At 44.2% G+C, this 27228-nt stretch overlaps 1 protein-coding gene across 1 annotated transcript in view; it reads right to left on the bottom strand.

The window, feature by feature from the left end:
• CSMD2 (CUB and Sushi multiple domains 2) overlaps positions 1–27228 on the bottom strand; it is a 678376-nt gene that overhangs the window by 13526 nt on the left and 637622 nt on the right. The window contains exons 56-62 of the mRNA XM_052636874.1: positions 15050–15223; positions 9587–9769; positions 5741–5917; positions 4201–4380; positions 3655–3828; positions 659–832; positions 265–338 (exon numbers count right to left, since the gene is read on the bottom strand). Of these exons, the coding sequence (XP_052492834.1) occupies positions 265–338; positions 659–832; positions 3655–3828; positions 4201–4380; positions 5741–5917; positions 9587–9769; positions 15050–15223 (1136 nt within the window). The remainder of the gene's footprint in view (positions 1–264; positions 339–658; positions 833–3654; positions 3829–4200; positions 4381–5740; positions 5918–9586; positions 9770–15049; positions 15224–27228) is intronic.

Raw genomic sequence — 27228 nt, 5'->3', positions numbered from 1 at the left:
TCTATGGAGCTACACGTGAATCCTGCTCTTCCACACCAGCTTCTCTGATTGGTGGAAACACCTGCCCATTTCTGTGGGTGGGCGGGGCGGGGAGAGGGGCTGCCATGCTGCATGGCTTAAAGAGACAGGCTGCTTCTCTCTTCAGGTCCCCATGTCTCGTCCACCCCCAGTGCTGTCCTGAGGAAGCCCCCTGGGTCCTCTGAGACTGACAGTGACCGGAAGGGACAGGAGGCACAGAGACCTGAGCTTGGTGGACCTCGTTACCTGGTAGCCTTGGGAGCTGTTCTGTATCCCGAACTGCGGCATGCCGGGGTCCACACATGTGGTCAGTGTGGGGTCTGGATTGCAAAAACAAAGAAACAGACCACGGTCACAGAAACTTTGGTGGTCCCTGCACACCCTGAGAAGCAGGCGTGAGAAAGGGGATGGAGGCATGTCCCGATGGCCTGGCCTTTTGGACTCTCCCCTCGAGTCACCCCCTAGCTGGCTATGATTCCCGGCAGCATATGAACCCTGGCTACTTCACATCTTGTTTTAAGGAGCTCAGAGGAGCACTTGCTCCGTTTTGCAGATGAGATAGGGAAGAAAATTCGTCATCTTGGGCCCTAAAGAAGGATGTCCACCCAGCAGGGACACCCTGCTCCCGGTCACCTCTCACCTATGCAGCTGGGCTGAGTACCACTCCATGTCCCATCTGACTGGCAGAACCTCCGCGGAGAGCCCACCAGCACCAGAGGGGGCTGGCAGGAGAAGGAGACAGACGACCTGTAGGAGAATCCTCGGTCCTCTCTCCTGCCTCGGGCTGGGATGCCAGGATCTCCGCAGAACACAGCTGGGGAGAAGAGGGAGAGAGGCAGGTCCAAGTCGCTGTCTAGAGCTCAGTCTGCTCGCCCCCCTTCACCGCCACCCAGTCACTGGTCTTTGCACTGCTCTCCTCCTGGCTCCCCTTGAACTCTGGCTGTGGAGAAGCCCTGCGTCAGCGCTGCACCTGCCTCAGTGCCGCTCTGTGGCTTCCTCTCCTCTCCAGATTCAAATGCTTCTTAGTCATCATATCCACCTAAAGGAGTAACATTACAGGAAGTTCTGACCATCGAGTGAAAATAAACTCACTCGACTACCCACAGGTTTTGCATTTTTGTGCTCCTTCCCTTCTAGCGTTTGTCCAGCTGTGTGGAAACACGTGTGTGCCTGCAAACCCGTGTCCAGGTGCTGTTGACTTTGCTTTGTTCTCTTGCTATTCTGTCAACATGTCCCGTGTTTATGTCATTATTATCGCTTACGGGCTACACAAATCTGCAGTGAGATGCTGTACAAAATGATTACAGCTGATCACAACCCTCTTCTTAGGCACATTCTATTATTATAAAGTTTCATGTGGCTTTTGTTTAACTTGTATTATTTCCTTAGGAGAATTCTTGAGGCGTGAACTTATTATCTTTAAAGGTTTGAGCGCGTTTGCAGTTTTTGACCTGTATCGCCCAATGTCCTTCCAAAGACTGTGCACTTACCCTACAGTAAGCAGGGTCTAAGAGTGTCCATTTCATTTGGATCAGCAGAGAGGATCTTAAAAAACTGACTATGGAAGTCAGAGTTCCCTAAGACATCACTTCAAGCCTGAGGAACATTCTTTGTGCTATGCTTGTGTGTGTGTATGTGTGTGTGTGTGTTTGTGTGTGTGTGTACACAGAGTTAAGAGGTTGGAAATCAGATGCAAAAATCAAATGGAAGCCTGGTCCTGGAATCTGGAGAGCCTGGATGGACCAATCAGAAGTCCATGAAAGGCTGAGCTGATCAAAAGTCCCCACATTCAGGAAGCAGCAACTCTTGGATGACAAAGAAAGGGCAGCCCAGTTCTGCTAAGAAGCAGTGTGATGCCAATTAAAATCTTGCTGCTGCTGCTAAGTCGCTTCAGTCATGTCAGACTCTGTGTGATCCCATAGATGGCAGCCTACCAGGCTCCCCTGTCCCTGGGATTCTCCAGGCAAGAACACTGGAGTGGGTTGCCATTTTCTTCTCCAATGCATGAAAGTGAAAAGTAAAAGTGAAGTCGCTCAGTCGTGTCCGACGCTTAGCGACCCCATGGACTGCAGCCTACCAGGCTCCTCCATCCACGGGATTTTCCAGGCAAGAGTACTGGAGTGGGGTGCCATTGCCTTCTCCAAATTAAAATCTTAGATATCTTAAAATCTTAGACATCTTTTAAAACTTCTCAGGTTGGTAAATAATAATGGCCAAATCAACTGTTTATGAGGGTGTGAGTCAAGAAATATTCTCATCAACTGCAGGTGGGAGTGTAAATAGGAACAGTTTTTCTAGAAGACACTTTGGCAGCATGTATCAAGAAGAATAGTGTGCTACATGGCCCAGCATCCTCACTCCCAGGACTTTACCACAAGGGTAAAGAAATGCTCCTTTTGAAGCTGTTTATTGCAGAACTGTTTGTAACATGGTTAAACCAGAGAGATCCAAATTTATCACTGGTAGGTGAAGATTAAAATGGCGTGGCATTTATAATAGAGGAATTTTTTAAAACCATTAAAAAGGATGATGTATAGATTAGTACATATTGACAGAGCAAGGAGCTGATGGCCTATCAATGAACACAAGTTGTGAACAGCATGATTCAATACCATTTATAGAAAATTGCGTATATACTGCTATACATGCAAAAATGCTTAGTGATTGTGTGGAAGTGTAATGACAAGCCTAACTGGTTATCTTTGGGAAGTGAGGGTTCAGATGATTCTTTCATTCTTCTTTGTATTTTCAGATATAGGACATTTTTAGAAATGATAACCATGATTCATTGTTTAAAAGCAATTCAGCTATTTCCCAAGAAAATGCAAGGTGTCCAGACTGAACCCGGAGACTTGCCATCCTCCTCATGTTTCCTGGAAGGGATGTCAAGGCCAAAAGGCTTAACCAGAAAACTCATGCTGCCTGTCCTGGGTCAACTTTTACTGGCCTTCATCTCTGCTGAAATTTCCCAAATTGAAGTAAAGTTTCAGAGGCCCCCAAACAGTGTCGTGAGTTATGTCGACAGTTTTCTGCAGCATTAGGTAAATGTCAAGCAGAAAGAAAAAATAGGTCCTACCATTTGTCCAAAGCATGGGCACGGAGAAAACCTTCCAGAGCCCGATTATGGGGTAAGACATGAATAAGTGACCTGGAATCTCCTTCTCTGGGGGATGAGGTAAGAAATGAGCCCTGGAAAGGACTTGGGACTCTTCAAGACATAATCAGGGCAGGTAGATAAGAAATGATCCTCTCGCTGGAAAACCACAAGCGTCCCAGGGCAGGGTCTCATCCTTAAAGTCAGGCATGTCTCTAGCACTGCCCCACCTGCCCACCTCTGACTCCATCTTTGGGTTCTATCCCATCCAGTTAACAGCTCTTCCAGTTAGGAAGCATCTCCCGTATCTGGTTTAATTTCCCTCCACTGTGACGCCACCCAGTGACCGGAGCCAGGGCTCAATGAAGATACTCTCACATTCTTCCTTTAAGATCCCTTCCTTTCTTAATAGTGATCTTTGGCAAAGCTCCCTGATTTGGAGAGGGGAGCTTCATTCTAGGCCTTCCAGCAGCAGAGTTCTGAGCGGGGAAGCAGAGGAGCAAGCAAATGGGTGCCCCGGAGGCCCCCTGTGAGTGACTTACGGAAACACTGAGGCAGCTCTCCAGTCCAGGACCCGTTCCCCTGGCAGGTGAGCACCGCGGGCAGGGAGAGCTGGTACCCCTCCAAGCAGGTGTACGTCACGCTTGAGCCCCACATGAAGTCGGATCCCACCACTTTCCCGTTGGGGATGAGCTGAGGCGGCTTGCACATGATAGCTGGGGGAGACCAAGGTAGGCGGAGTGCTGGGGCTGCCCTGGGGAACCAGGGCTGCCATCGGCACCGAGGCAACTGGCCTTCCGGGAGCCCGGGCTAAGTGAGAGCAATCAGGAGCCACCCCTCTTCCCTTGGGAGCTTGGTCTCGTTGCACCTTCCAACCACGCGCTCTTCCCTGCACCACCCTGTCCTCCAGGTTCAAGGCCCAGGACCTTCCCACTGCCTCCTTGCAGATGTTCAGGGACCACTCCCACCTCGCACACCCCCAGATAAGACATTAGGGCTCTGCATCATCATCCCCTCCCTTCCAGGTGTTCAAAGCTTTTGTACCTGCTCCAGCCCTGCGTCCACACATCTGTAGCCCCCAGACACACCTTTGCAGACTGGCTTGGTGCCGTTCCACGTCCGGTCCTTGGTGCAGCTCAGCACAGACACCCTGTGCGACTCCATCATGTAGCCAGGGACGCACTGGTAGGTGACAGTTCTGTTGTACCTGAAGTCACTGCCCAGCCGGAGGCCGTTGGCTGGAACCCCAGGGTCGCCGCAGTTTATGACTAGGACGTGGAGACAGAGCCTCGTTCACTCCCAGCACAGACTCCTTCCTCCTTAGCATCCCAACACCATCCTGATCACTCCCCACATGTTTGGGAAGGAAAACTGTCAGAGAAGGGATGTCGCGTCTCCTCCCAGGTTCCCAGTTGGGGTGCCGTTCATTCTAACTCCTCGCAGCGAAGTCTCCCTGAAAAGGCTGTCCTACACCCCCGTCCTTGCGGCACCATCCTCACACACCCCAGCAACTGGGGCTGGGAAACCCATCTTGCTCATGTAAAGCCCACTCCTCTAAGAGGAAGTATTCAGAGGGCTCCCTGCATAAATGAGGCTGGGGACCAGAGGGAGGGACGTTTCCAGGTTGAAGAGCCTAAGATGTGTTGATGGACCACACGATGGACCTAAGATGTGTTGATAAGACAGTTTGTCTGCTGGGAAGGGCATCTTACTGACTGCTCTTCTGCCCAGGAGGCCTCCGTGGGCCTGGTGGACTAGGAGCAGGGCCTTGTGACTGACACAGTGGTCATTTCTGTGTTACGGTATCAAGTGAGGGTGGGGATTGGTGAGCTCTGACCTCGGAACAACAGTGAAGCTGACAGGGGATTTCAGATGGAGCCTGGAAGCGCAGCTAGGACTCTGAAAGGGAGAATGTTGTATAAGATTCCCTTTTATAATCACTTCCTTCCATCTGGGCCCCACAGCGATTTGCTTTTCAAGGAAAAGGGTCTGGAGTTGCTTTTAGGAGAAGCAAGAAAGAGAAGCCAGGCTGGGGCGGGAATGGACTGAAGGGAGAAATGGAGCTAACAAGGATGACAGATGGCAGCAGCTTTAAGGTAGAAAGAGAATCAGGCTCAGCACTGGGGGTTTGCCCTGAAAGAGTAAAAGAAAGCCCAGGAACTGGCCAGAGCCTGGAGAACAGCAATGACATATTCTGAAGCTCTCTTGAGCCTCACTTGTCTCCTATGGGAAAGCAGAGCTAATAGTGGCTCAGCTGGTAGAGAATCCGCTTGCAACTCAGGAGACCTGGGTTCGATTCCTGGGTTGGGAAGATTCCCTGGAGAAAGGAAAGGCTACTCACTCCAGTATTCTGGCCTGGAGAATCCCATGGACTGTGTAGTCCGTGGGGGCACAAAGAGTCAGACACGATGGAGTGAGTTTCACTTTCCTAGTTTCACAGGGGATTTCAGTGAGCATCAAAAGATCAGGGGCAGTCCCACAGAACGTGCTCAGTAAATGGAGGCGATCTGTATGATCCTCATTCCGGGTCACGTCCCTTAGCGCCAGCCAGTCTTCCCAGTCTCTGGCAGACGGCCCTCTCCTCTGGCGTGGAGCAGCCCCACTGCCATGCAGCCCAGAGGCTCTCACCTGTGCACTCCGGATCACTGCCCGTCCAGGTGCCATTGACCGAGCAGTGCCGGCTAAGTAGGCCTGTGGCATAGTAGCCTTCCCGACACTCATAGACGATAGAGCTGGAGAAAACCAGGCCGTCACTGAACAGGACTCGGGCATTGCTTGGAGTCCCAGGGTTCCCGCAAGAGATCACTAGGAAGCCGAAAGAACACATTACTCATCAGAACAACGGCAGGCATCCCCTGGGGTTAGGCTAAGTCCTGCCCAGAGTGGAGGCCACAGGTTACATCAGAAGCCTGTGGATTGAAAGCATCCCTGTTGGGATGCTCCCATGTCTGATCATCTCACCCTCAGAAGAGGAGGAGAGACCTGGAGGGATTTTTAAAGATTTCTAAAAGTTAAAGACCATGTCTGTTTTGTTATCACACCTAAAGTTTTAAACGATTCCTTTGTATCACCAAATAGCCAAGCAGTGCTTAGGCTTCCTCAAGACTCTGTCTGTATCTCTTTTTTTTAAATAGTTGATTTGTTTGAATCATAAAGGTCCACATATGACATTTGATTGGCATGTCTCTAAGACTCTCTGAATCCAGAGGTTACTGGATTACCCTTTCCTATAATTTATCTGTCACAGAAATCAGGGCATTTAACTGGTAGAACTTCCCACTTTCTGGATTTTGCTAACTTGGTGCATGAGGCATTGTCCAATATGCTCCTCTGTCATTACCGCAGTCAAGTTCTACTTGACAAAGGTACTTCGCAAGTGGTTTTGTGTTTTTCTTATCACATCACATTAGAGGCACAGAATGTCTGGCTGCCTCCTGGTTAATGATGTTGAGGCTGCTCAGTGGGTCACGTCTGCCTGCCTCATCTGGCATTATTAAGCTCCTATTAGTTGCCATTTAATGGTTTCAGTAGAAAGTAAACATTGTTGACCAGATTCATCAGGGGATAGAAATGGTATCATTTTAACTCTACATTTCTTTCTAAATTAAAAAATTTTAAATTATTTGTTTAACTTTTTATTTTATATCGGAGTGTAGTTGATTATCAATGTTGTGATAGTTTCAGGTATAAAGCGCAGTAATTCAGTTATTCAGACACATGTATCTATTCTTTTTCAAGTTTTTCCCCACTTAGGTTGCCACTTAATATTGAGCAGAGTTTCCTGTGCTCGACAGCAGATCCCTGTTGATCAATTCCACAATTCTTTCTGCTTTAGCTCGGGTTCTTTAGTAAAGAACTTGCCCATCATCAAATATTTGCTTACCCTGAAATAGAGTTCACATAGGAAGGTTGGACTAATGCTTGATTTAAAAAAAATAAATCATATATGAGAATAATTAGTTGGTTCCCTAGCAAGCTCCAAAGGACAATCATTTGAATTCATAGATTTAAGTTTCTTTGTTATGTTGCCTTCTGTTGTCACTTTTATTTTTGTTGACATTCAAATTATTCCATCTCTGACGAATGGAAACACTTTCAAGTTGGCTCCTGAGTTCCTCTGACATGACCCAGTTGTGTTTCGTAGATTCCTTGCTGGAGTGACAAGAGTTTCCATGTTAATTTTGTGTGTTTCCTGCCCCAGTCCTGGAATCAGTCATTTCCCTAAAGAGCTCTGGTTCCTTTTAATGGACAATGGATTTAAAACCTACAGTCTGGGCATTAAGGGTACTCACTGCCATGGAGCTGGTCATTGATTCTAGACTTAGATTAGGAAAATAACTTTTCAGATTGAAAATACATTATGAGTTTATACTGATATCACGAAGCCAAGTTTAGAATGAAGAGTTTTTCCTTAACTTTTTCATCTTTTATTTTAAAATCTTGGTTCTTAATGACAATAAATAATTTTAACTTGCTTTATCCATATAGAGGATGGTATTATACATGTAACAGTTTCAGAATTGTCACTCCAATTTGATTACCAGCAATATGATTGCTAAAACCATACAGTTTTAGAACCAGTTTAAGATTTCACTGCAGTTCTTTGTCCTTAGGATATATATACCATATTCAAATTTCATTTTTTCAAGTCAACTGAAATAATTCTCCGGGTTATTAAATCACCAGCTTGACACATAGTTAAGTTCATTTGTTTCCATTTTGATATTTGATAGAGATTACTTGTTTCTAATTTTTCACTTAATTTTATTTTGTAAGTATGTATGACATTTACATGGTCCCATAGTCCCAAAATGATAAGAATCATTTTGCAGAGCAGATAAGCCCTAGTACCCATTGACTCAACAAGTATTGTGCTGCGTAGGTACTGGAAATGCAGTGATGACCGAGCTATGACCCCTGTCTTTGAGGAGCCCAGTCTATCTTAAGAACCTACCTATAAACAGATGAATTAAAATATGATGTGGCAAGTGCTACACTTAAAGGGAAAAAAGCACTAAGAAGGGAGTGGCTTACTGAGGCTGGAGATAAGAATTTGAGTAGAACCTTGAAAGGTAACTGGGAGCTTGTCAAGGGACGTCACAAAGAGTTGTATACATGTTACATACACACACAACCTTATTCAACAAATACTTGCTTCCAGGTTGAAACTCTTAGCCACCTACTTTCTGTTCCCTGAACCCTCCTGACATGGTGACTGATTCCATCCTGGGGTCTGGGCGGCAAGAAAGGGAACCTGGTCACAGCGGATATGTAAGAATATAGTAAATTCTTTCCTTGCCAATACACCCCTTACCACAAGGTTACTATGCCTCTTACTATGCCTACAAAATCCTATAAAAACTAACTTTGCACCCCCAGAAAGGCAGGACTTTGGAGCGACAAGTGGGAGAGGGCACTGACCCCATCTGTGTCATTTCCTGGGCAGGTGTCCCCGAACATGGGCCAGAGCATCTCCCCTTGCTCTCCAGGACCATGCCGCAATCTCAAGTCCATGCAGCCCATTCTCTAACCACTGCCGTGTATTTCTTTAGCTCACTCCCTCTGAATTTGTTTCCTGGTGATTGGGACCTATAATCCAATGATCTTGTCACCTTTTCATAGCCTCTTACTCCACTGATGATCCTATTCCCTCCATCCCCAGCCTAGACGCTAACATCCGTCACAAATCACTGCTTTGTATATACCCTCCTCTCCCTTGCCACTTTCTTTATGCCTTAGTCACCGATGCTTAGTTATTAATTACCTAGTAAAACCCTAACTACACATAATGCTTCACCTACCCTGTGTCCAAAATTATGCAGCAAAATGTGCTTGAACAAAAACCCAGACTAATGCTGACTGTCACTTAAAGTTAATGGCTCTTACCTTAATGAGCCCTTGGTGCTGCTGCCTGGTAATTATATATTTCCCTGTTTCTCTATTCCATTCCCACTTCTCCCTAGCTAGATGATGACTGTATATTGTGTCTTTCCTCTTCCCCTACTGAGGCCATCCCAGGAACCATCATTAAGGGCTTATATTACTTTTAAAGTGTTTTGTAAAATTGGATTTTGTGTTTTTTTTGGCACTTTGGATGTTTGTTTAATCTTAAACTGTAAGCTCCAGAGGGGAAAGTGTGTCTGGCTTGGCCACCACTGTGTCTCTAGCATATACTATATCATTTGGCACATGGTTGTTGAATGAAGCTATCTGGAAACAAGTGAGCAAATCTGCAAAACTTAATTTATCCTGGTCTCTTCCCTTCTGAGGTTAGGGTGGGGATTATGTTTGCCTTTGGATTACTAATGAGATGAACGTGAACTCTCTGTTGATGTCCACTCACCACCTGGCCAAGGGTTTAAATGGGGCCTTTGATTTTATCTGTGCGGGTGAGGGCAGGCGCTAGGGAGTAGGAAAACAGGGGAAGACCTTGGGGCAGGCAAAGGGGAGAAGCAGAATGGTCACATACATTACCTCCACACTCAGGCTGCACACCGCTCCACGAGCCGTTGGGTTGACAAGTTCGTTCTGATGATCCCCGGAGCACGTGGCCAGCTTCACAGCTGAAACGCATTAGGCTGCCCGGGGCAAAGCTGTCCCCCAGACGGATGCCGTGGGCTGGGATGCCAGGGTCACCACAGACTCCTATGCTGGTTCCTATGGACCAGAACCAAAAAAACCCCATTGTTTTTAGCAGAGAAGGAAAGAGTGGCAGAGTGGGAGAAAGACGTTGGAGCTCTGTTATGGGGAAGCAGGGGGCCCTAAGAAAGAGGGCAGTGAGACCGTGTGTGTGCCTGAGTCACCTGAACAGGCTCCTGTCTGAGTACTCAGTGGCCAAATGACACATAGATCTGAGGTTACGCGTGAGGCCCTGGGGCCCGAACCACAAGGGAGGAAAGAAGGCAGACGGAAGCCTTTGTGCAAGAGGTCCTGCCTCCATTCTTGGCTGATGCCAGTGTGGTCCAAGCTGACCTTCTCCCTTTCACCTCTTTTCCACCATCCGCTGAGCCGGTACCCTCTCCGTTCCCTGTTCCACTGTCTTAGCTCAGATGCTCAACATCTCTTGCCTGAACTTAACTGCAAGAGCCTTGTAACGAACATTCCCTTCTCTTAAACTCTCCCTCTAATCCATCCTCACTTTCTCTTTAAATCTTAACAATGAGCAACCACAACTATTCTATTTTTGTTCTCTCGTGCTGAAACACCTCCTCTGGCTTCCCACTGGTGAGAGACTGAAGTTCAAACTTCTAGCAGAGTCGCTGCTCAATAGTCAAGCTTGAATTTTGATCCTGGGCCTTTACCTGAGGCTTTCTTATTCACAGATTATGCAGTACAGGTAAGCTCTGGATTAAATATTTTCGATCTCTCATTTCATTCTTTCTTTGCCCTCTGACTCCTGCCACATTTCTGCATTTTCCTGATTTGTGATCTTGTACAAACCCACCCAAGAGGGTTTTAAGGACCCAAGAGGTGAAGGAAGGTAATGAACAGGAGATAAAGCTATCTACTATCTGTGGGAGCCAGCTCATCTCAGGATGCAGAAATTCATGCGAGACACCACTAGATCAGAGTTGGTCATGGTGAGCTTGAGGAAGGAGAAAGAAAATTGAGGGCTAAATGGTAACTGCATGAGAAGATAGTTTCCACGTGATGTGGAATGTATCTCCTCATGAATCCACGTATGTAGGCATCAGTAGAAACATCTATCTCAATAACCACATTTTGGGGCTTCCCTGGTGGCTCAGCGGTAAAGAATCTGCTTGTCAATGCAGGAGACGTGGGTTCAACTTCTGGGTCAGGAAGATCCCCTAGAGAAAAGAATGACAACCCATTCCAGTACTCTTGCCTGGGAAATCCGGAGGAGCCTGGTGGGTTACAGTCCACAGGGCTGCAATGAGTCAGACATGACTTAGTGGCTAAAGAACAACAGCAAAACGCGTTTGGTTAGTCGGTATAAATAAGCGCTTAAGCCATGCACCTCGTCATCTACTGCTGCTGTATCTGCCTCTCAGCTTTGGGATTATTTCCTCTCCTAGTCTAGTTTCAGAATATAAGAATACTGCATAACCCCATGTTCCCCATTCTACTGCCTACCAAGGAAGGGGGATTCACTCAGCCTTTCAAAAATATGAGAAAAGAGAGCCCCTCATATTTGGCCAGGTTTCCTTCTCTTTTGACATTTTCCAGATGTAGTTCACACAACAGGCAGTACCGGGTCCGCTTGAAGGCAATCCTGACGGTGAATTGCTCTGACTCCCCCACTGGCTGGCTGGCCTCAGCTGGAGGCAGCACTATTGTACAACAGGCCCAAGGGTGGATTCTCTGGTCCTGAGCATTATCTGACAGAACAGCCTCCACTGAAGTGTTCAGCCTCTGTTTCAACAATATAAGGAAGTCTGGCATAGAATACTGCACTATGGGGGCAGGCGGCGACTGTTGACTCTTTACTGAAGAGGTACGCCAGCAAGATGATGATGCTGCAGAGATGGGCAGTTAACTTCCCGCAGTGTGTCTCAGATGCCAGAAATCTCGGCAAGTCCTCGATGGCCCAGAGACGTACGACTTCTGCTTTGCATCATCCGGGTGCACTGACTGCACTGAGTGAGGCTCGAAAATTTGACCTTGGAACTCCTGAATGTGTGTGTGTGTGTGTGTGTGTGTGTGTGTGTTTAGGACTGACAGGAGATGCTGCTGCAAAAGATATCTGTAAGTCTCAGGAGTGGAAGAACTGCAGTCTGCTCACTAGGGCACACCTAGCGTTACTTCCTCATCACCTAGTCTTGTCATCTCTCACTTTCTTATCTAAGGTATTTAAGATGCATTCATTCCTCAGCCGCAGTATTTATGGCATAACTTCAAATCCTGTCCTCAGAAGTCTCCAGGAAAGGTCTGCCTGTGATTCTGGTCTCCTAAGTCTGTCATCCTTGAGGAAGACATGGGAAAATGGAGACTGCAAACTGTTCTTCAGAATGTTCAGGATCAGAGATCAAGTAGCTTCATGAAACACATTCCCCAATGAGTGGGGTTCGCGTTTCTGAAGGTTCCTTTCTTGCTTCTTACTTTTTCATGTTCCCAAGTGTCAGCCTGTTTCCAGTCTCCCCTTGACCTGTGTTGTGGCTGAGGAAAAGTCTCTTCTTCCAAATGCAGGATGAAGACTTAGGAAGTCAAAGAATTATGAAATCTGACAAGGTTTTTCAGAGGTTTTAAAGCTCAGTGATGTAGCTTTGACAAGAATTATTTTTATATTTCTATAAGGTCATTTCCCAGCCTTTGCAAACATAACTTCAGAGAAGGATAATTATAAATTAGGAGAAAGGACTTTGGATTCTGGGCTTTGGGTCAGGAGACTTAACTGTGGTTAGTTGCATATGCTAGTAAGTAGGAGATACTGAAGGCTTTCTGGTTTCTTCTTCCCCTACCTCGTACTTCATTTTCCCATGGAGAACAAAGATCCCTAAATAGATAATATAGACCCTAAGAACACCATTAGCTTTGTGTCCTGTAAAAGTGTCTAGAGGGAGGAGCTTTATGTAAAACACCAAAGAGACTGGGGCAAATGCATGTTTGGATGGTATCTGGATGCAAAATGCATGTCTTTCCTTTTTGGAGCATTTCTTCCTCCTGGAATTTGCTCTGTGGATAACTCAGGAGGCCTCAGTATACATGATCCTTGACTTTCCATGCCAGCCTCCCAAGACACTTCCAACAGAGGTCCAAACACACAGAAGTCTGGGGCCTGGCTAACTGGCTAAGGGAGTCCCAGTGGCTCGTACACAGTCTTGTCAGTTCATGAACTGGGCAATTAATGAGATTAATAAGGGTGAGAGGCCAAAGTCTTGGGTTGTAACAGAGTGATGTGTCTGGGATTGTCCTGGGCAGCCCACAATCCTTTGAAACAAATTCTCAGTGCTTCAGGAATTTCTCTTTTCTTAGGAGACCTAACTAATATCTGGTGGGTATTCTGGTACCATCACTTCATGGCAAATAGCTGGAGAAACAATGGAAACAGTGACAGACTTTCTTTCTTGGGCTCCAAAATCACTGCCAATGGTGACTGCAGCTATGAAACTAAAAGATGCTTGCTCCTTGGAAGAAAAGCATATTAAAAAGTAGAGACATTATTTTGCCAACAAAGGTCTATATAGTCAAAACCATGGTTTTTCCAGTAGTCATGTATGGATGTGAGAGTTGGACCATAAAGAAGGCCGAAAGCAGAAGAATTGCTGCTTTTGAACTGTGGTGTTGGAGAAGACTCTTGAGAGCCCCTTGGACTGCAAGGAGATCAAACCAGTCAACCCTAAAGGAAATCAACCCTGAGTATTCATTGGAAGGACTGATGCTGAAGCTTTAATTCTTTGGCCACCTGATGTGAAGAGCTGACTCATTAGAAAAGACCCCGATGCTGGGAAAGATTGAGGGCAAGAGGAAAAGGGAATGACAGAGGACGAGATGGTTGGATGGTCAATGGACATGAGTTTGAGCAAGCTCTGGGAGATGGTGCAGGACAGGGAAGCCTGGCGTGCTGCAGTCCATGGGGTCACAAAGAGTCGGACACGACTGAGCGACTGAACAACAACAACATGCTGGCAGTGCCCTCAATTTTGGAAGACAGGCTCATCTGGGAATCTCAAACTGCAGGAGCAGATGCATGTCTTATGGGTGAGGTCCCGCTTCAAGGAGAAGCCTTCTATATTAGAAGGAGGTCACCAGTCAACCCTGAAATTCACTGGAAGCTCTGATGCTGAAGCTGAAGCTCCTATACTTTGGCCACCTAATGCAAAGAGCTGACTCATTGGAAAAGACTCTGATGCTGGGAAAGATTGAGGGCAGGAGGAGAACGGGGTGACAGAGGATGAGATGGTTGGATGGCATCACTGACTCAATGGACATGAGTTTAAGCAAACTCCAGGAGATAGTGAAGGACAGAGAAGCCTGGCGTGCTGCAGTCCATTGGGTCATAAACAATCGGATATTACTTAGCGACTAAACAACAGGATCCTTATGTCTCGAGGGCATCTGTGATGAGAAGGGGTAGGGGTTAATTTCAGTGCCAAAGTGGGCTTCTTGAGAAGCGTCAAGCCACATGAACGGTTGCCCTCTTCGGGTGACATCCTATGTAGGATCCCTTCTTGAGGCCAGGCAAGCTCACCCCAAAGAAGCGAAAGCTGTGGGGTGTTAACTGTTTTGCCTTGGTGGCTTCTGTCATTAGTAGGACAATTCAATTTCAAATATTTTTGTTCTTTTATGACATTACAGGGGAGTATCTGGAAATATGGACTTGGGAGCTCTGTCAGTTCCCTACATTTGCTGTGCTGATTACCTCTCTCCATATTCCCACAGAAATTAACAAGAAAATAAATTCATTCACAGGAAAAGTCTGTGGACTGGTGTGTTAAAGCTGAAGAGGATAACTGTATTCACTGGGCCAGGAAGGATACAGGATAGACAGAAGAAGTGATGATACAGAAAGGGAAGCAGGCTGGGGTCCAGGAGTCCCACACAGGGAAGGAGAGAGCACCGGAGTGGGTTTGGATCTGAGCCAACAACAGGAAGGCTTGGACTGTTCCTGCGACCTCATGGTAATAAGTGTCTGGAGAGGATTCTGGCCATAGGTGACCTCAGAAACCATATCTTCATTGGTTCTGCAATCTCTTGGCTGTCTCAGCTTGGCCAGAGTCTAAGGGCATGAAGCTGGGCTTGGACCATCAAGGGATGAAGTCCCGTTGGGACTTCTGAGAGCCATGCTCTCTGACTGGGAGGGATGGGTTCAGTTCATTTCAATTCATTTCAGTTCAGCCGTGCTCTCTGCCTGGGAGGGATGGGATGAAGGTCCAAAAGCTCTGCTTCCCACCCCTCCGTTTTACTCTCACCTCGGAGCTGCCCCCTCCCACCAGCCAAGTGTTCCATTGAAACCCCTCCCCCACACCAGCCCCTTACCTGAGCAGTGCGGGAGGGAGCCAGTCCAGTGTCCGTCCAGCCCACACATGCGGGTGGCGTTTCCCACCAGGATCCGCTTGCCGGTGCAGCTGTAACGCACGACTGCCCCCACTGTATAGCTGTCCCCGGACATCTGGGAATGGGGCGGGGAGCCCGGATGGCCACAGGACACCACTGTGGGGAAGAGCAGACATCTCAGCAACTCTGCACCGGGATGGATCATCCTCACAGGACACATGCTAGGCTTTTCAAGACGACAGGAAGAAGCTGGGGTGTCTACCGAAGCAAACCTCCTGCTGGCTCACCCACACGGTATCAGCAAACACTGACTTCCCACCTCACTGACCAGTTTTCCACATCTGTGAACTGAAGAGCAACGTCTGTTGTTTTAACAGTGGAGTGAGATAATGGGAACGAAACCACTCAGCGCATGGTAGGGATGCAATAATACCCATTGCTTCTCTTTCTTGCCTCTTGTGCATACTAAGATGTCTCTGGCAGAAAGGTGGGATATACAGTATACATAGTCAGACCGAGAAAGACAAATTGCATATCATACTGCTTTTATGTGGAATCTAAAAAACGATATCAATGAACCTATTTACAAAACAGAAATTTCATCACAGATGTAGAAAACAAATGTATGGTTACCAAGGGGGAAATCGGGGGAGGGCATAAATGGGGAGACTGGTAGTGACATACACACATTACTATATATAAAACAGATAACTAACTACTGAATAGCACAGGGAACTCTCTTTGGTGCTCTGTAATGACCTATATGGAAATGGAGTCTAGAAGAGAATGGATACACGTACATATACGTGGTGATTCACTCTGCTGTACACGTAAAGTAACACAACATTGTAAATCAACTACACTCCAATAAAAAAAATAATTAAAAAAAGCGCAAACGGGCGATCTCTCATCCTGGGGCTGCTGGGACTGGCCACAGGATCCAGAATAAGGGCCAGTTATAGTCCTTTCCAACTGCATCTGACAACTGCCCTCGACAGTTGTCTCTAACTTGTCCTCTTTAGTTGCGAGCTCCCTTTTCTGAGACAGCAAACTATGACTGGAAACTAGTTATGAGGTTAGAGTGTAGCACTGAGGTGGACGGGCCAGGGCAGGACAATGCTGTCAGTGTTGCCGGGTTTGCCTTCCTATTGTTCTTCCATGGGCTGATCCCAGGCTCCTTCATTGACTCAGCACATACGTATTGTGTGCCTGTTATTTGCTAGGCGCTGCTTTATGCATCTGCGAGAACAAAGTCCAAGCGCTCGTGGAGCTGATATCTAGTGGGGAAGTGAAAGCGTTAGTTTCTCAGTTGTGTCTGACTCTTTGCGACCCCACAGACTGCAGCCCACCAGGCTCCTCTGTCCATGGAATTCTCCAGGCAGAAATATTGGAGTGGGTAGCCATTCTGTTTTCCAGGGGATCTTCCCGAGCCAGGGATTAAACCCGGGTCTCCTGCAATGCAGGCAGATTCTTTACTGTCTGAGCTACCAGGGAAGCCCTGTGGGGAAGAGAGACCAGGAATAAGAAAATACTAGGGGTTGCTATGAAGGAAAATAAAGCTGCATCAGGAAAGGGATGCTCAGAGGTGGGATGGGGGAACTGTTTATGAGTAGGGTGGTCAGGGAAGATCTCCCTGAGGAGGTGATATTTGAGCAGTGGTCTGAGTGAAAAGACCAGCCATGTGAGATCTGGGGAATAGTGTTCTGAGGGAAGGGACATCTAGTAGAAAAGCCCAGAGGATGAGCCTGGGGTGTTTGAGGAACAGCAGGAAAGCCAGGGTTGCTGGAACAGAACGAACAAGGAAAGAACAGAAGTGATACGGGTGGAGAGGTTGCTAGGAGCCAGATCATGGCATAGATATGGGGCTTTATTACAAGCAGGATGGGACCCTCCTGAAGTGATATGATCTGACTTACATTTTAACAAGATCATCCTGGCAACTGTGTGGAGAACATTCTAGGACAGGGTGAGAAAGAGGGGGCTGTTGCAGTAGTTCAAGAAGAGATGGTAGTGATTTGGGCGGACTATCCTTGGGGTCTGATATGTAAAGGGGAAGGATATGTACTGTGGTGGCCAAAGGGCTGACCACCTGTGAACACGCCCCCCCTCAACTCTCTGCATCCTGGCCCAGGCCTGCCACTCCTCTCCCTCCCAGAGGCGGGGTCTCTTATTTCCTTCCTCCTTGAATCTGGGCTGGCCTGTGACTTGCTCTCATCAATGGAATGTAGTGGCATGAGGTTTTAGGAATTCTGAGTTCTGGCTTAAGAGATCTTTTAACTTCTTTTTCTCTAGGAATTCAACCTCCAAGTAAAGAAGATCAAGTCAGCCTGCTGGAGAGATGCCACTTGGAGGAGAAGAGCCAGCAGCAAGTCCTCTAACAGGCTGTTGTCATTCAGCTGCTCAGTCGTGTCCGACTCTCTGCAACCCCATGGACTACAGCATGCCAGGACCCCCATGCGCTACAGCACGCCAGGACCCCCATGCGCTACAGCACGCCAGGACCCCCATGCGCTACAGCACGCCAGGACCCCCATGCGCTACAGCACGCCAGGCTTCCTTCCCTGTCCTTCACTGTCTCCGGGGCTTTGCATAAACAAGCTCATGTCCATTGAGTCAGTGATGCTGTCCAACCATCTCGTCCTCTGTCACTCCCTTCTCCTCCTGCCCTCAGTCTTTCCCAGCATCAGGGTCTTTTCCAGTGAGTCAGGTTGGTGGGGCCATTTTGGACCCTCCAGTCCTAACTGAACCACGGGGGGCACAGGTGAGCCAGCTCTGCAGGGATGGCCCACTGTATGTGTCAGCTTGCGTAGGCCACAGGATGCCCAGATACTTGGTCCAGCATTATTCTGGGTGTATCTGTGAGGTTTCTGAATGAGACTAACATTGAATTGGTAGACTGAATAAGGCAGATTGCCCTCCTCAATGTGGGTGGGCCTCGTTCAGTCTCTTGAATGCCTGAATAGAACAAAACGGTGGAGAAAGAGAGAATTCTGCCTCTGTCTTCAGTCTGGGATGTCAATATTCTCCTGCCTTTGGACTCGGACTTGGATGGGAATTGACATCACTGGCTCTACCTACTTCTCAGCCTTCAAAGCCAGACTGGGACTACGCCTTCTGCTCTCCTGGATCCACAGCTTGCACAGGGCAGATCAGGGGGTTTCACAGCCTTCAAATTTGTACAAGCTAATTCCTTATCATATAACTATATATTTCTATCTGTGTCTATGTCTATAAGAAATTGGCTCATATGATTATAATATATATTACGTATATATATTTAGAAATAGATATGTAGATGGCTCATGGTTTCCTTAGACACAGATATATAGATATAAATCTTATATATCTATGATAGATATAGGTCTTATTACACATCTATATCCTATTGGTTACTGGTTCTTTTTCTCTGGAGAACCCAGACTAATGAGATTGCTAAGCCTTGTCTAAATTCTTGACCTTTAGAATTGTGAGACAACAAAACCAAATGCTATTATAAGCTTTGAGATGGCTTATTACATAGCAACAGATAACTGATTCAGTGAGTTTCAAGGTTTATACTATCCGTTTCTTAAGACAACCTTATGAAGTAGGTACCATTTTTTTTTTTTAAATCTCCACTTCCTGATGACACAAATGAGGCCTAGTAAGGCCAAGTAACTTACTGAAGGTCCTAAACCTAATCAGCGGTAGAATTAGTTCTTAAAACCTGGCAGGTTGATTCCAGAGGCCACACTCCTGAGCACTATAATTGACTCCTTTTGCAGTGCTGTTTGGAGACTACCAGTGAATTCTCTCCTTGTGGAAGGAATGGAGTCCCTGATTATAATTTAAATGATTCTATGACTTTATTAGAAATGTTTGGATTTTAGAACTTGCCCAATTTTAACTCTCTAATGACATTTTGAATAAATTCTTTTTTAAATGGAAATACAAAAACACAATAACTGTAAGTATAGAGCTTAATGAAGTGTCACAAAGTGAATACACTCATGTAGCTACTGCCAAGATTAAGAAAAGCCCCCACCAGTGCCTCAGAAGCCCCCTCTCGCCCTGTCCCTATCCCTGCCTCTTTTCTTCCCTCCTCACATTAAACTACTCCCTTCACTTTGTACATCATTAATTAGTTTGCCTGTTCTTGAATCTTGTTTAAATGAAATCTTTTAGTGCATATTCTGCTGTACTGGCTCTTTTCACTTAACATTATGTCTGTGATATTTGTCTGTGCTCTTTTGTAGCAACAGTTCATTATCATTGCTATGTATCAGGAATTGGCAAACATTTTCTTTGGACCCTTTAAGGGTCCAGACAGTAATCATTTTAGGTCTCTGTTGCATATTCTTTTGATTGTTTGTCTGTTTTTTTGGTACAATATTTTAAAAAATATTTTAAAACCCTCCTAAGCTCAAGGGGATACAAAAATAGGACATAGGCTAGATTTATCCCAGGAGCCAAAATTTGCTGACCTCTGCTATATAGTACCATTTGTGTTAGTTATCTATTGCTGTGTAACAAATTGCCCCAAAGCTTAGACGACAATAAACATTTATTTTGATGATATGGGTCAGGAATTTGAGAGTGGCTTAGCAGGTGGTCCTGACTCAGAATCCCCCATGAGGCTGTAGCCAGAGAGACAACTGTGGCTGCATTAATCCGAAGGCCTGACTGGGTACCCCCAGAGCAGCTGATCCAGGAAAGCCTGGTGGAGATGGCATTTATTTTATAACCTAGCTTTGTAAATCACACCACCTCACACAGACTAACCCTGGTACAAGTTAGGAATACTCTACATAAAGGTATGAATACCCGGAGGTGGGGGTCATTGGGGTCATCTTCAAGGTTGACTGTCACAGCACTATGGAGATGTATATCACATTTTACCAGCTATTTTCTATTGATGGATGTTTGGGTTATTTCTAGTTTCGTACTTTTATGGATAATGCTGATAAGAACATTTCTGTTCATGTCTATTGGTGTACATACGTACACATTTATATTGGCTATCCATAATGATTTTTGTAATAGCAACTGATTGCTTTTTATGATGTTCTTGTTTGGTTTTAAAATGCTTCTTTGGGGAATTTGAGGATAGTGTCAAATTATGGTAATATTGAGTAATCTCTGAAAAACCATATACAGTGCCTAAAATTATTTTTTCTTTCATTACTGGCTTGATCTAGGCTAGTTGAATGTCTGTAAAATTAGCAACTAGAGTATACTCTATTGTTTTATTCCTTTCCCACGATTTGTTTATTTAAAGGAGGAAGAAGTGAACAGTAATAAGGCTTGGAGAAAAGAAAAATTAATGCCAGTACAATTTGGCTGCTGTGGATAAGAAAAAAAAAAAAAAAAAGAAAAGGACATATGATATAACAATAAAGAGAAATGACTTTCATTTAAGATATGTTTGCATAAAAGCCTAAGAGGTGAAGAACAAAGACAAGGTGAATAGATATTGCTGCATTTCTCAGTTTGCCAATATAAAAAATTAATGTTTTCAACATTCATGCCATGTCCAAATGGGGTCTCTTTGGATCATTCCAGTTTCTGCAGTGGCTCTTTAGATGCTTACTATGTATTAAGCTTAAATGTGTATATAAAGATAGGCAAGGTAGATATTTGTTACTCCTAATAATAGCAGATTTCCCTGCGTTACACAGAATAACAAGGGATTAAGAAAATATAAAATTGTAATTAAGCAAAAAGCAATAGTACAAATCAGCAATTCATGCTTGGGTGTGGACTATGCTAAGTCCCATGGCAAAATGAAAAGGATCCCCCACACTGGTTCTTAAATCCTAAGAATGAAATTTGTATGATTGGTCAGCCACCTCCAGGGCTTCCACTTTTTCTAAAGCATTTTATCAGGGAAACAGCATATAGTATAGGCCCAGATCATGCATTTCCCTTGGTACCTGCATATCCACACGAATTAAAGCAGTTTGCTGTCACCTGGAATGAACAGGTTGACTAGGGGATATGTATAGTCGTCCATAGTTTGCCACAACCCTATTCACAGGTAATTGGATCTTCTAGGAGAAGGCAATGGCACCCCACGCCAGTACTCTTGCCTGGAAAATCCCATGGATGGAGGAGCCTGGTAGGCTGTAGTCCACGGGTCGCTAAGAGTTGGATACGACTGAGCGTCTTCACTTTCACTTTTCACTTTCATGCACTGGAGAAGGAAATGGCAACCCACTCCAGTGTTCTTGCCTGGAGAATCCCAGGGACGGGGGAGCCTGGTGGGCCGCCGTCAATGGGGTCGCACAGAGTCGGACACGACGGAAGTGACTTAGCAGCAGCAGCAGGAGTAGAAGTGCAATTAGTCCACTAAAAAATGTTATGATGACCATGAGACATCAGTGAAAATGGTTTTACTGAGAGTCACCTGGGATCTAGAGCTCTACAGTCAGTGGAAGTTCCTCAGGGCTCGTGTTTCTGAAATAGTCTTACAAAATCAGCAAGCTCCAGGAGATGGTGAAGGACAGGGAAGTCACAAAGAGTCAGACATGACTGAGCGACTGAACAGCACCAAATCACAGGGAGAACGTCTAGATTTCCGCTCATCAACAAGTGAATAGCCTAACTAGGTTCCGATGCTAGTATGTCCCTTTACTGGGAATCTTGCTGAAATTCATATTTAGACTAAATGATAAACATGGTTGTCTTTGAATGGGGCCTGCCTTGGAAAAACCTGCACCTGCTCCAAAAAGAACAGTCTGTCCCTTGGTTTCCATGTCCTTAATAACAATATAATGTGGCGGGCTTACTAATTAGTGTAAGTAGAGTTTGCTTGCTATTTATGCATGCTAAGCTGCCTCAGTCATTCTGACTCTTCGTGGCCCCATGGACTGTAGACCGCCAGGCTCCTCTGTCCATGGGATTCTCCAGACAAAAATACTGGAGTGGGTTGTCATGCCCTCCTCCAGGGGATCTTCCCGGCCCAGGGATTAAACCCACATCTCTTGCATCTCCTGCATTGACAGGCAGGTTCTTTACCATTAGCGCCAGTTTAGCACCTTGTAAATCCCAACAAGAAAAAAAAGTGACCATTCGGTTCCCGTAGTAAAAAAAATATATATATATCAGCAACTGCTGGGCATTAGCCATTTTTCCTTTGAGAGATAATGCCTAGCTCGTTTTTAGACTTTGGCTTCTGTCAGACTGAGACCCTGGTTCCTGATTCCCACAGATCAAGAGCAGTCAAAAGATCACAATGTAAACATAATAAAACAATGAGAAACAAATCACCAAGAGCGAGGACAATAGCAGACTTAGACTTGAAAAGAAAATGATATTGGAAGTATCAGATATAGAATATAGAGTAAGTACATTTAATATGTTAAATATGAAAAAGGAACAAGTTAATATAGGAACAATGCACTATGGAGATAAGTAAGCAAATGTGACAAAACAAATGATGCATTTGTTTCTCAAACGCAAAATAACTAATTGGAAACAGGAACTCAGTTAAACCTCAGCTTAGACCTAGCTAAAAAAATAATCACTGTATGGTAAAAACACACCTTGAGTAATTTATCAGAGATGGAAAATATGAATGAGAATTTCGAAGACAAAGAGAAAAGCACAAGAAGATCTGATGCTGGGGTTCAGAAATAGTAAAGGAGGGGAATGAAGGGGGAGACAATGTCTACTGAAACAGTAGCTAAGAATTTTCCCAGATAGCAGAACAATCCAGGAAGTCTAATGAATCTTAAGAAGGGTAAACAAAATATTTAAACATAATGCAGGAAAATTCAGAATGCCAGCAAAAGAGAGAGACGCTTGAAGTCAGTGAGGGAGAAAAAAATGGACTACCTAAAATCATTTAGACTTCAGAAGACTTATCACTAAAAATGAAAGTCAACAATAGTGCCAAAAGAAAATGTGTCAGCCTAGACCTTTGATCCAGCAAACTTATTATTTAATAACTAGGAAAAATTCAAAACACCAAAGAGAGAGAAAGACTTTACAAAGGAGTGAATGACTGACAGCTGGTTTTTCAACAGCAACAAAAGAGGTCAAAAGATAATTAGATTTCTTTAGTGGGCTAAAAAAAATAACTGCCAACTTGAATTTCTAAACATATCAAAAATATCTTACAAAATGAGAGACAAATAAATGTATCACAAAAACTGAGAATGTTTGCTAACAGCAGATCTTCACTAAATAAAATTCTAAAAGATGGTCTTCAAACTGCAGGAAAATAATCTCATATAGAAGGTGAGGCTATGAGAAGGGGAATGACGAGCAAAGAAAGTGACAAATATGTGAGTAAATCTAAGTGAACAATAACTGCAGAGAACAACAACAACACATTGTGGGTTTTAAAAATAAAGAAGTAAAAATAAACTAATAGGTAGAACAAACAGAAAACATAAAATAAGATGGTAGATTTAAAACTCATCAGTTCAGTTCAGTTCAGTCGCTCAGTCGTGTCTGACTCTTTGGACTGCAGCACGCCAGGCCTTCCTGTCCATCACCAACTCCTAGAGTTTACCCAAACTCATGTCCATTGAGTCGGTGATGCCATCCAACCACCTGCTCCCCTCTTGTCCCCTTTTCCTCCCACCTTCAATCTTTCTCAGCATCAGGGTCTTTTCAAATGAGTCAGTTCTTCCCATCAGATGGCCAAAGTATTGGAGTTTCAGCACCCCACCCCCCATACACCAATAATCTGACCTATTTACAGTGATGAAAGCAAAGACTTTCAACCATGAAATCTATATCCAGCAAAGCTATCATTCAAACATGAAAGGGAATTTAAAATATTTCCAGAAAAACATAAACTGAGAGACTGTGTCAGCAGCAAACCTAGAAAGAAATTTTAAATGATAAAGAAATTCTAAAGGAAGTCTTTTAGGCTTGAAATGAAAGAACTTGAAGCCGTGTGAAGAAATAAAGAACACTGGAAAAGGTAACCACATAAGTAGATACATGATATAGCATAAGCATACTTTTTATCTGTAACTCTGTTTTCTTCCTGCTTGAGAAACTGCATAAAGCAATAATTAGAAACCTTTGTTGATAAGCATACAATGTATAAAGATGTAATTTGTATAACAATAACAACAGAAAGGATATCAAGGTAATGGAGTTATATAAGGACAATGTTCTTGTATACAATTGAAATTCAGTTGGTATTAATCCAAACTATGCTGCTATAAGTTAAGATGTTAATTGTAATTTCCAGAGTAACTATTGAGAAAATAATTTAAAAAACATACACAGTGAAAGAAACAACAAACATTTAAAATGGCACACTAAAAAACATCTATTTAATGCAAAAGAAGCCAGCAAGAGAAGAAGAGAGGTCCAACAAAAAAGACATAAGATACATAGAAAACAAATAGCAAAATGGAATATATAAAACCTACCTTATCAATCATCACATTAAATATCGATTAAACATGTGAAAGGTAGATATTAGCAAAGTGGATAAAAAACACAATTCAAGTATATTCTGTCTACAAATGACACACTTCAGACCAATGACACAAACAGACTGAGAATAAAAAAGTGGCAAAAAGATATATCATGGATATAATAACCAAAACATAGCTGGAGTTATCCTAATATCTAACCTATTTTGCCTTGAAGACAAAAACTGTGACTAGGCACAAGAAGAACATTCCATAGTATAAAAAGACATTCTATCAAGAAGATACACAATTATAAACATATATGCATCTAATAACATAGCCCCAAAATATATGCAGCAGAAACTAACAGAACTAAAGGGAGAAACAGACAAATCAGCAATAACAGCAGGAGTTCCCAACGCCTCACTTTAAATCATGGTTAGAACAACCAGGATATGGATAGATCAACAAGGAAACATAATGAACAATACTAGAAACCAACTAGACCTAACAATCATCTGTAGGGCACTCGGCCCAACAAGAGAAGAATAAACACTCTTCTCAAGTGCACATGAAACGTTATCTAGAATAAAGTGAAAGTGAAAGTCACTCAGTCATGTCTGACTCTTTGAGATCCCATGGACTGTATTCTCCAGGCCAGAATACTGGAATGGGTAGCCTTTCCCTTCTCCAGGATATCTTCCCAACCCAGGGATCGAACTCAGGTCTCCTGCATTACAGGCGGATTCTTTACCAGCTGAGCTATGAGGGAAGCCTCACCTATTTAGGGTAGACCATATTTTAATCCATAAAATAAATCTCCATAAACTTTAAAAGACTGAAATCATATCAAGTGCGTTCTGTAAGCAAAATGCAAATGAAACAAGAAATCAACAAAAGAAGGAAATGTGAAAAATTCATGGATATATGGAAATTAAACAACACTCTCCTAAATAATCAGTAAGTCAAAGAATAAATCAGGGGAGTGATTAGAAAATACTTTGAGGTGAAAAAAAATGAAAAAATAGCATACCACAACTTAAGAGATACAGTGAAACAGTGCTTGGAGGGAAATTTATAATTGTAAATGCCTACATTAAAAGGAAGAAAAGTCTCAAGTCAACAACCTAAACTTCCCCTCTAATAAACTAGAAAAAGAGAGCAAAATATACCCAAAGCAAATAGAAGAAAAGAAAGTAAAAAGGCTAAAGCAAGGATAAACAAAATAGAGAAACAATAGAGAAAATAAACAAAATCAAAAGTTGGTCCTTTGACAAGGTCAAGAAAATTGACAAATGTGTCTAGTCTGATGTGTGTGTGTGTAAGAGAGAGAGAGAGAAAGAGAGGGACAGAGAGAGGGAGAGAGAGAGAGAGATGCAGGGATGGGAGAAGAATCAAATTCTAAAACCAGGAATGAAAGTGGAGATGTTACTGCCACCTGAATTTACAAAAGCAAAAAGCATTATAGGAGAATATGATGAACGTGAACGGTTATATACCAGTAAATCAGATACACTAAACAAAACGGAAAAATTTCTAGAAACACACAAACTACAGAAACCAACTCAAGAAGAAATGGAATATCTGAAAAGAATTATATCAAATAAATAGAATCAGTCAATAATAAAAAAAACTTTTAACAAAGAAAATCCAGGGCCAGATGATTTTACTGATGAAGTCTATGAAAATTTTTAAGAAGAAATAATACCAGTCTTTCTGAAACTATTCCCAAAAATAGAAGAAAAGGGACAATTGCCAACTCATTCCATGAGGTCAGCATTGCCCTGATATCAAAGCCAAAGATATCATCAGGAAAGAAACCTACAGACCAATATTCCTTATGAATTCAGTTGCAAAAATCCTCAACAAAAATACTAGCAAACCAAATCCAGTAGCACATTAAAATGAATTTTACCGTGACCAAATGTGATTTGTTCTAAGAACACAAGCGTTGTTCAACACATGAAAATCAATCAGTGTAATACACCATACTAATAGAATGAGGGGGGAAAAAGCACCACATGATCATCTCAATAGATGTAGAAAAATCATTTTAAAAATTCCAACACCCTTTCATGGGAAAAATGTCCAACAAATTAGGAGTAGAAGGGAATTTCCTCAATCTGATAAAGGAAAGCTGCAAAAATCCCACAGCTAACATTATGCTCAATGGTGAAAGAGTGAAAGCTTTTTTCCAAAGGCTATTTTTATTTGTATCCTCTAAACACAAGAATCTCAGCTGCCACTGCTGTACACAGGTGGTGGTCCATTTCCAAGCCCAGATGATTCGTCAGTCATAAATGGGGCTGCATGGCCAGGGTGGGGTCCTCAGACAAGGGAAGTATGGGCAGGTGAGTAGGTGAACCAGCCTCCTGTCATACCTAGAGGCACAGGGGCATAAGGAGATGCAGTCATTCCGACTGAGGGGCCAAAGTATGCATGAGCCACCACAGATAAGGTGGACTGCAGAATGGCCCAACTCAACGCCCATCAGCCCCTCTGGACTGCATCTTCACCTCTCCTATTAGGAAGACAGGAGACAGAGCAACCCACAGGGCTCACGGTTAGCAACAAGATGCGGGAGCAGGGGCCTAAGGAACTGTTTTTTTTCTTCAGGATGTGAGGCTAGCAACCCGATGTCAGGACTCTTAGTGCCTCCCTCATCCTTTTCTCCCCCCACACGTCGGCCCTGTATTTTTTCCCAAAGCAGTTCTTGTTTATTGAGCAGCGACTAACTAGGCACTTTTAATGGGTGTTCTCACTTAATTCTCTAAGGCATTAGCATCACTGATATAGACAAAG

This window comes from Budorcas taxicolor, chromosome 3 (genome assembly GCF_023091745.1).
Source record: "Budorcas taxicolor isolate Tak-1 chromosome 3, Takin1.1, whole genome shotgun sequence".
NCBI lineage: Eukaryota > Metazoa > Chordata > Mammalia > Artiodactyla > Bovidae > Budorcas > Budorcas taxicolor.
The sequence above is the reverse complement of the archived record's forward strand: the minus strand, read 5'-3'. Positions and strand labels throughout refer to the sequence as shown.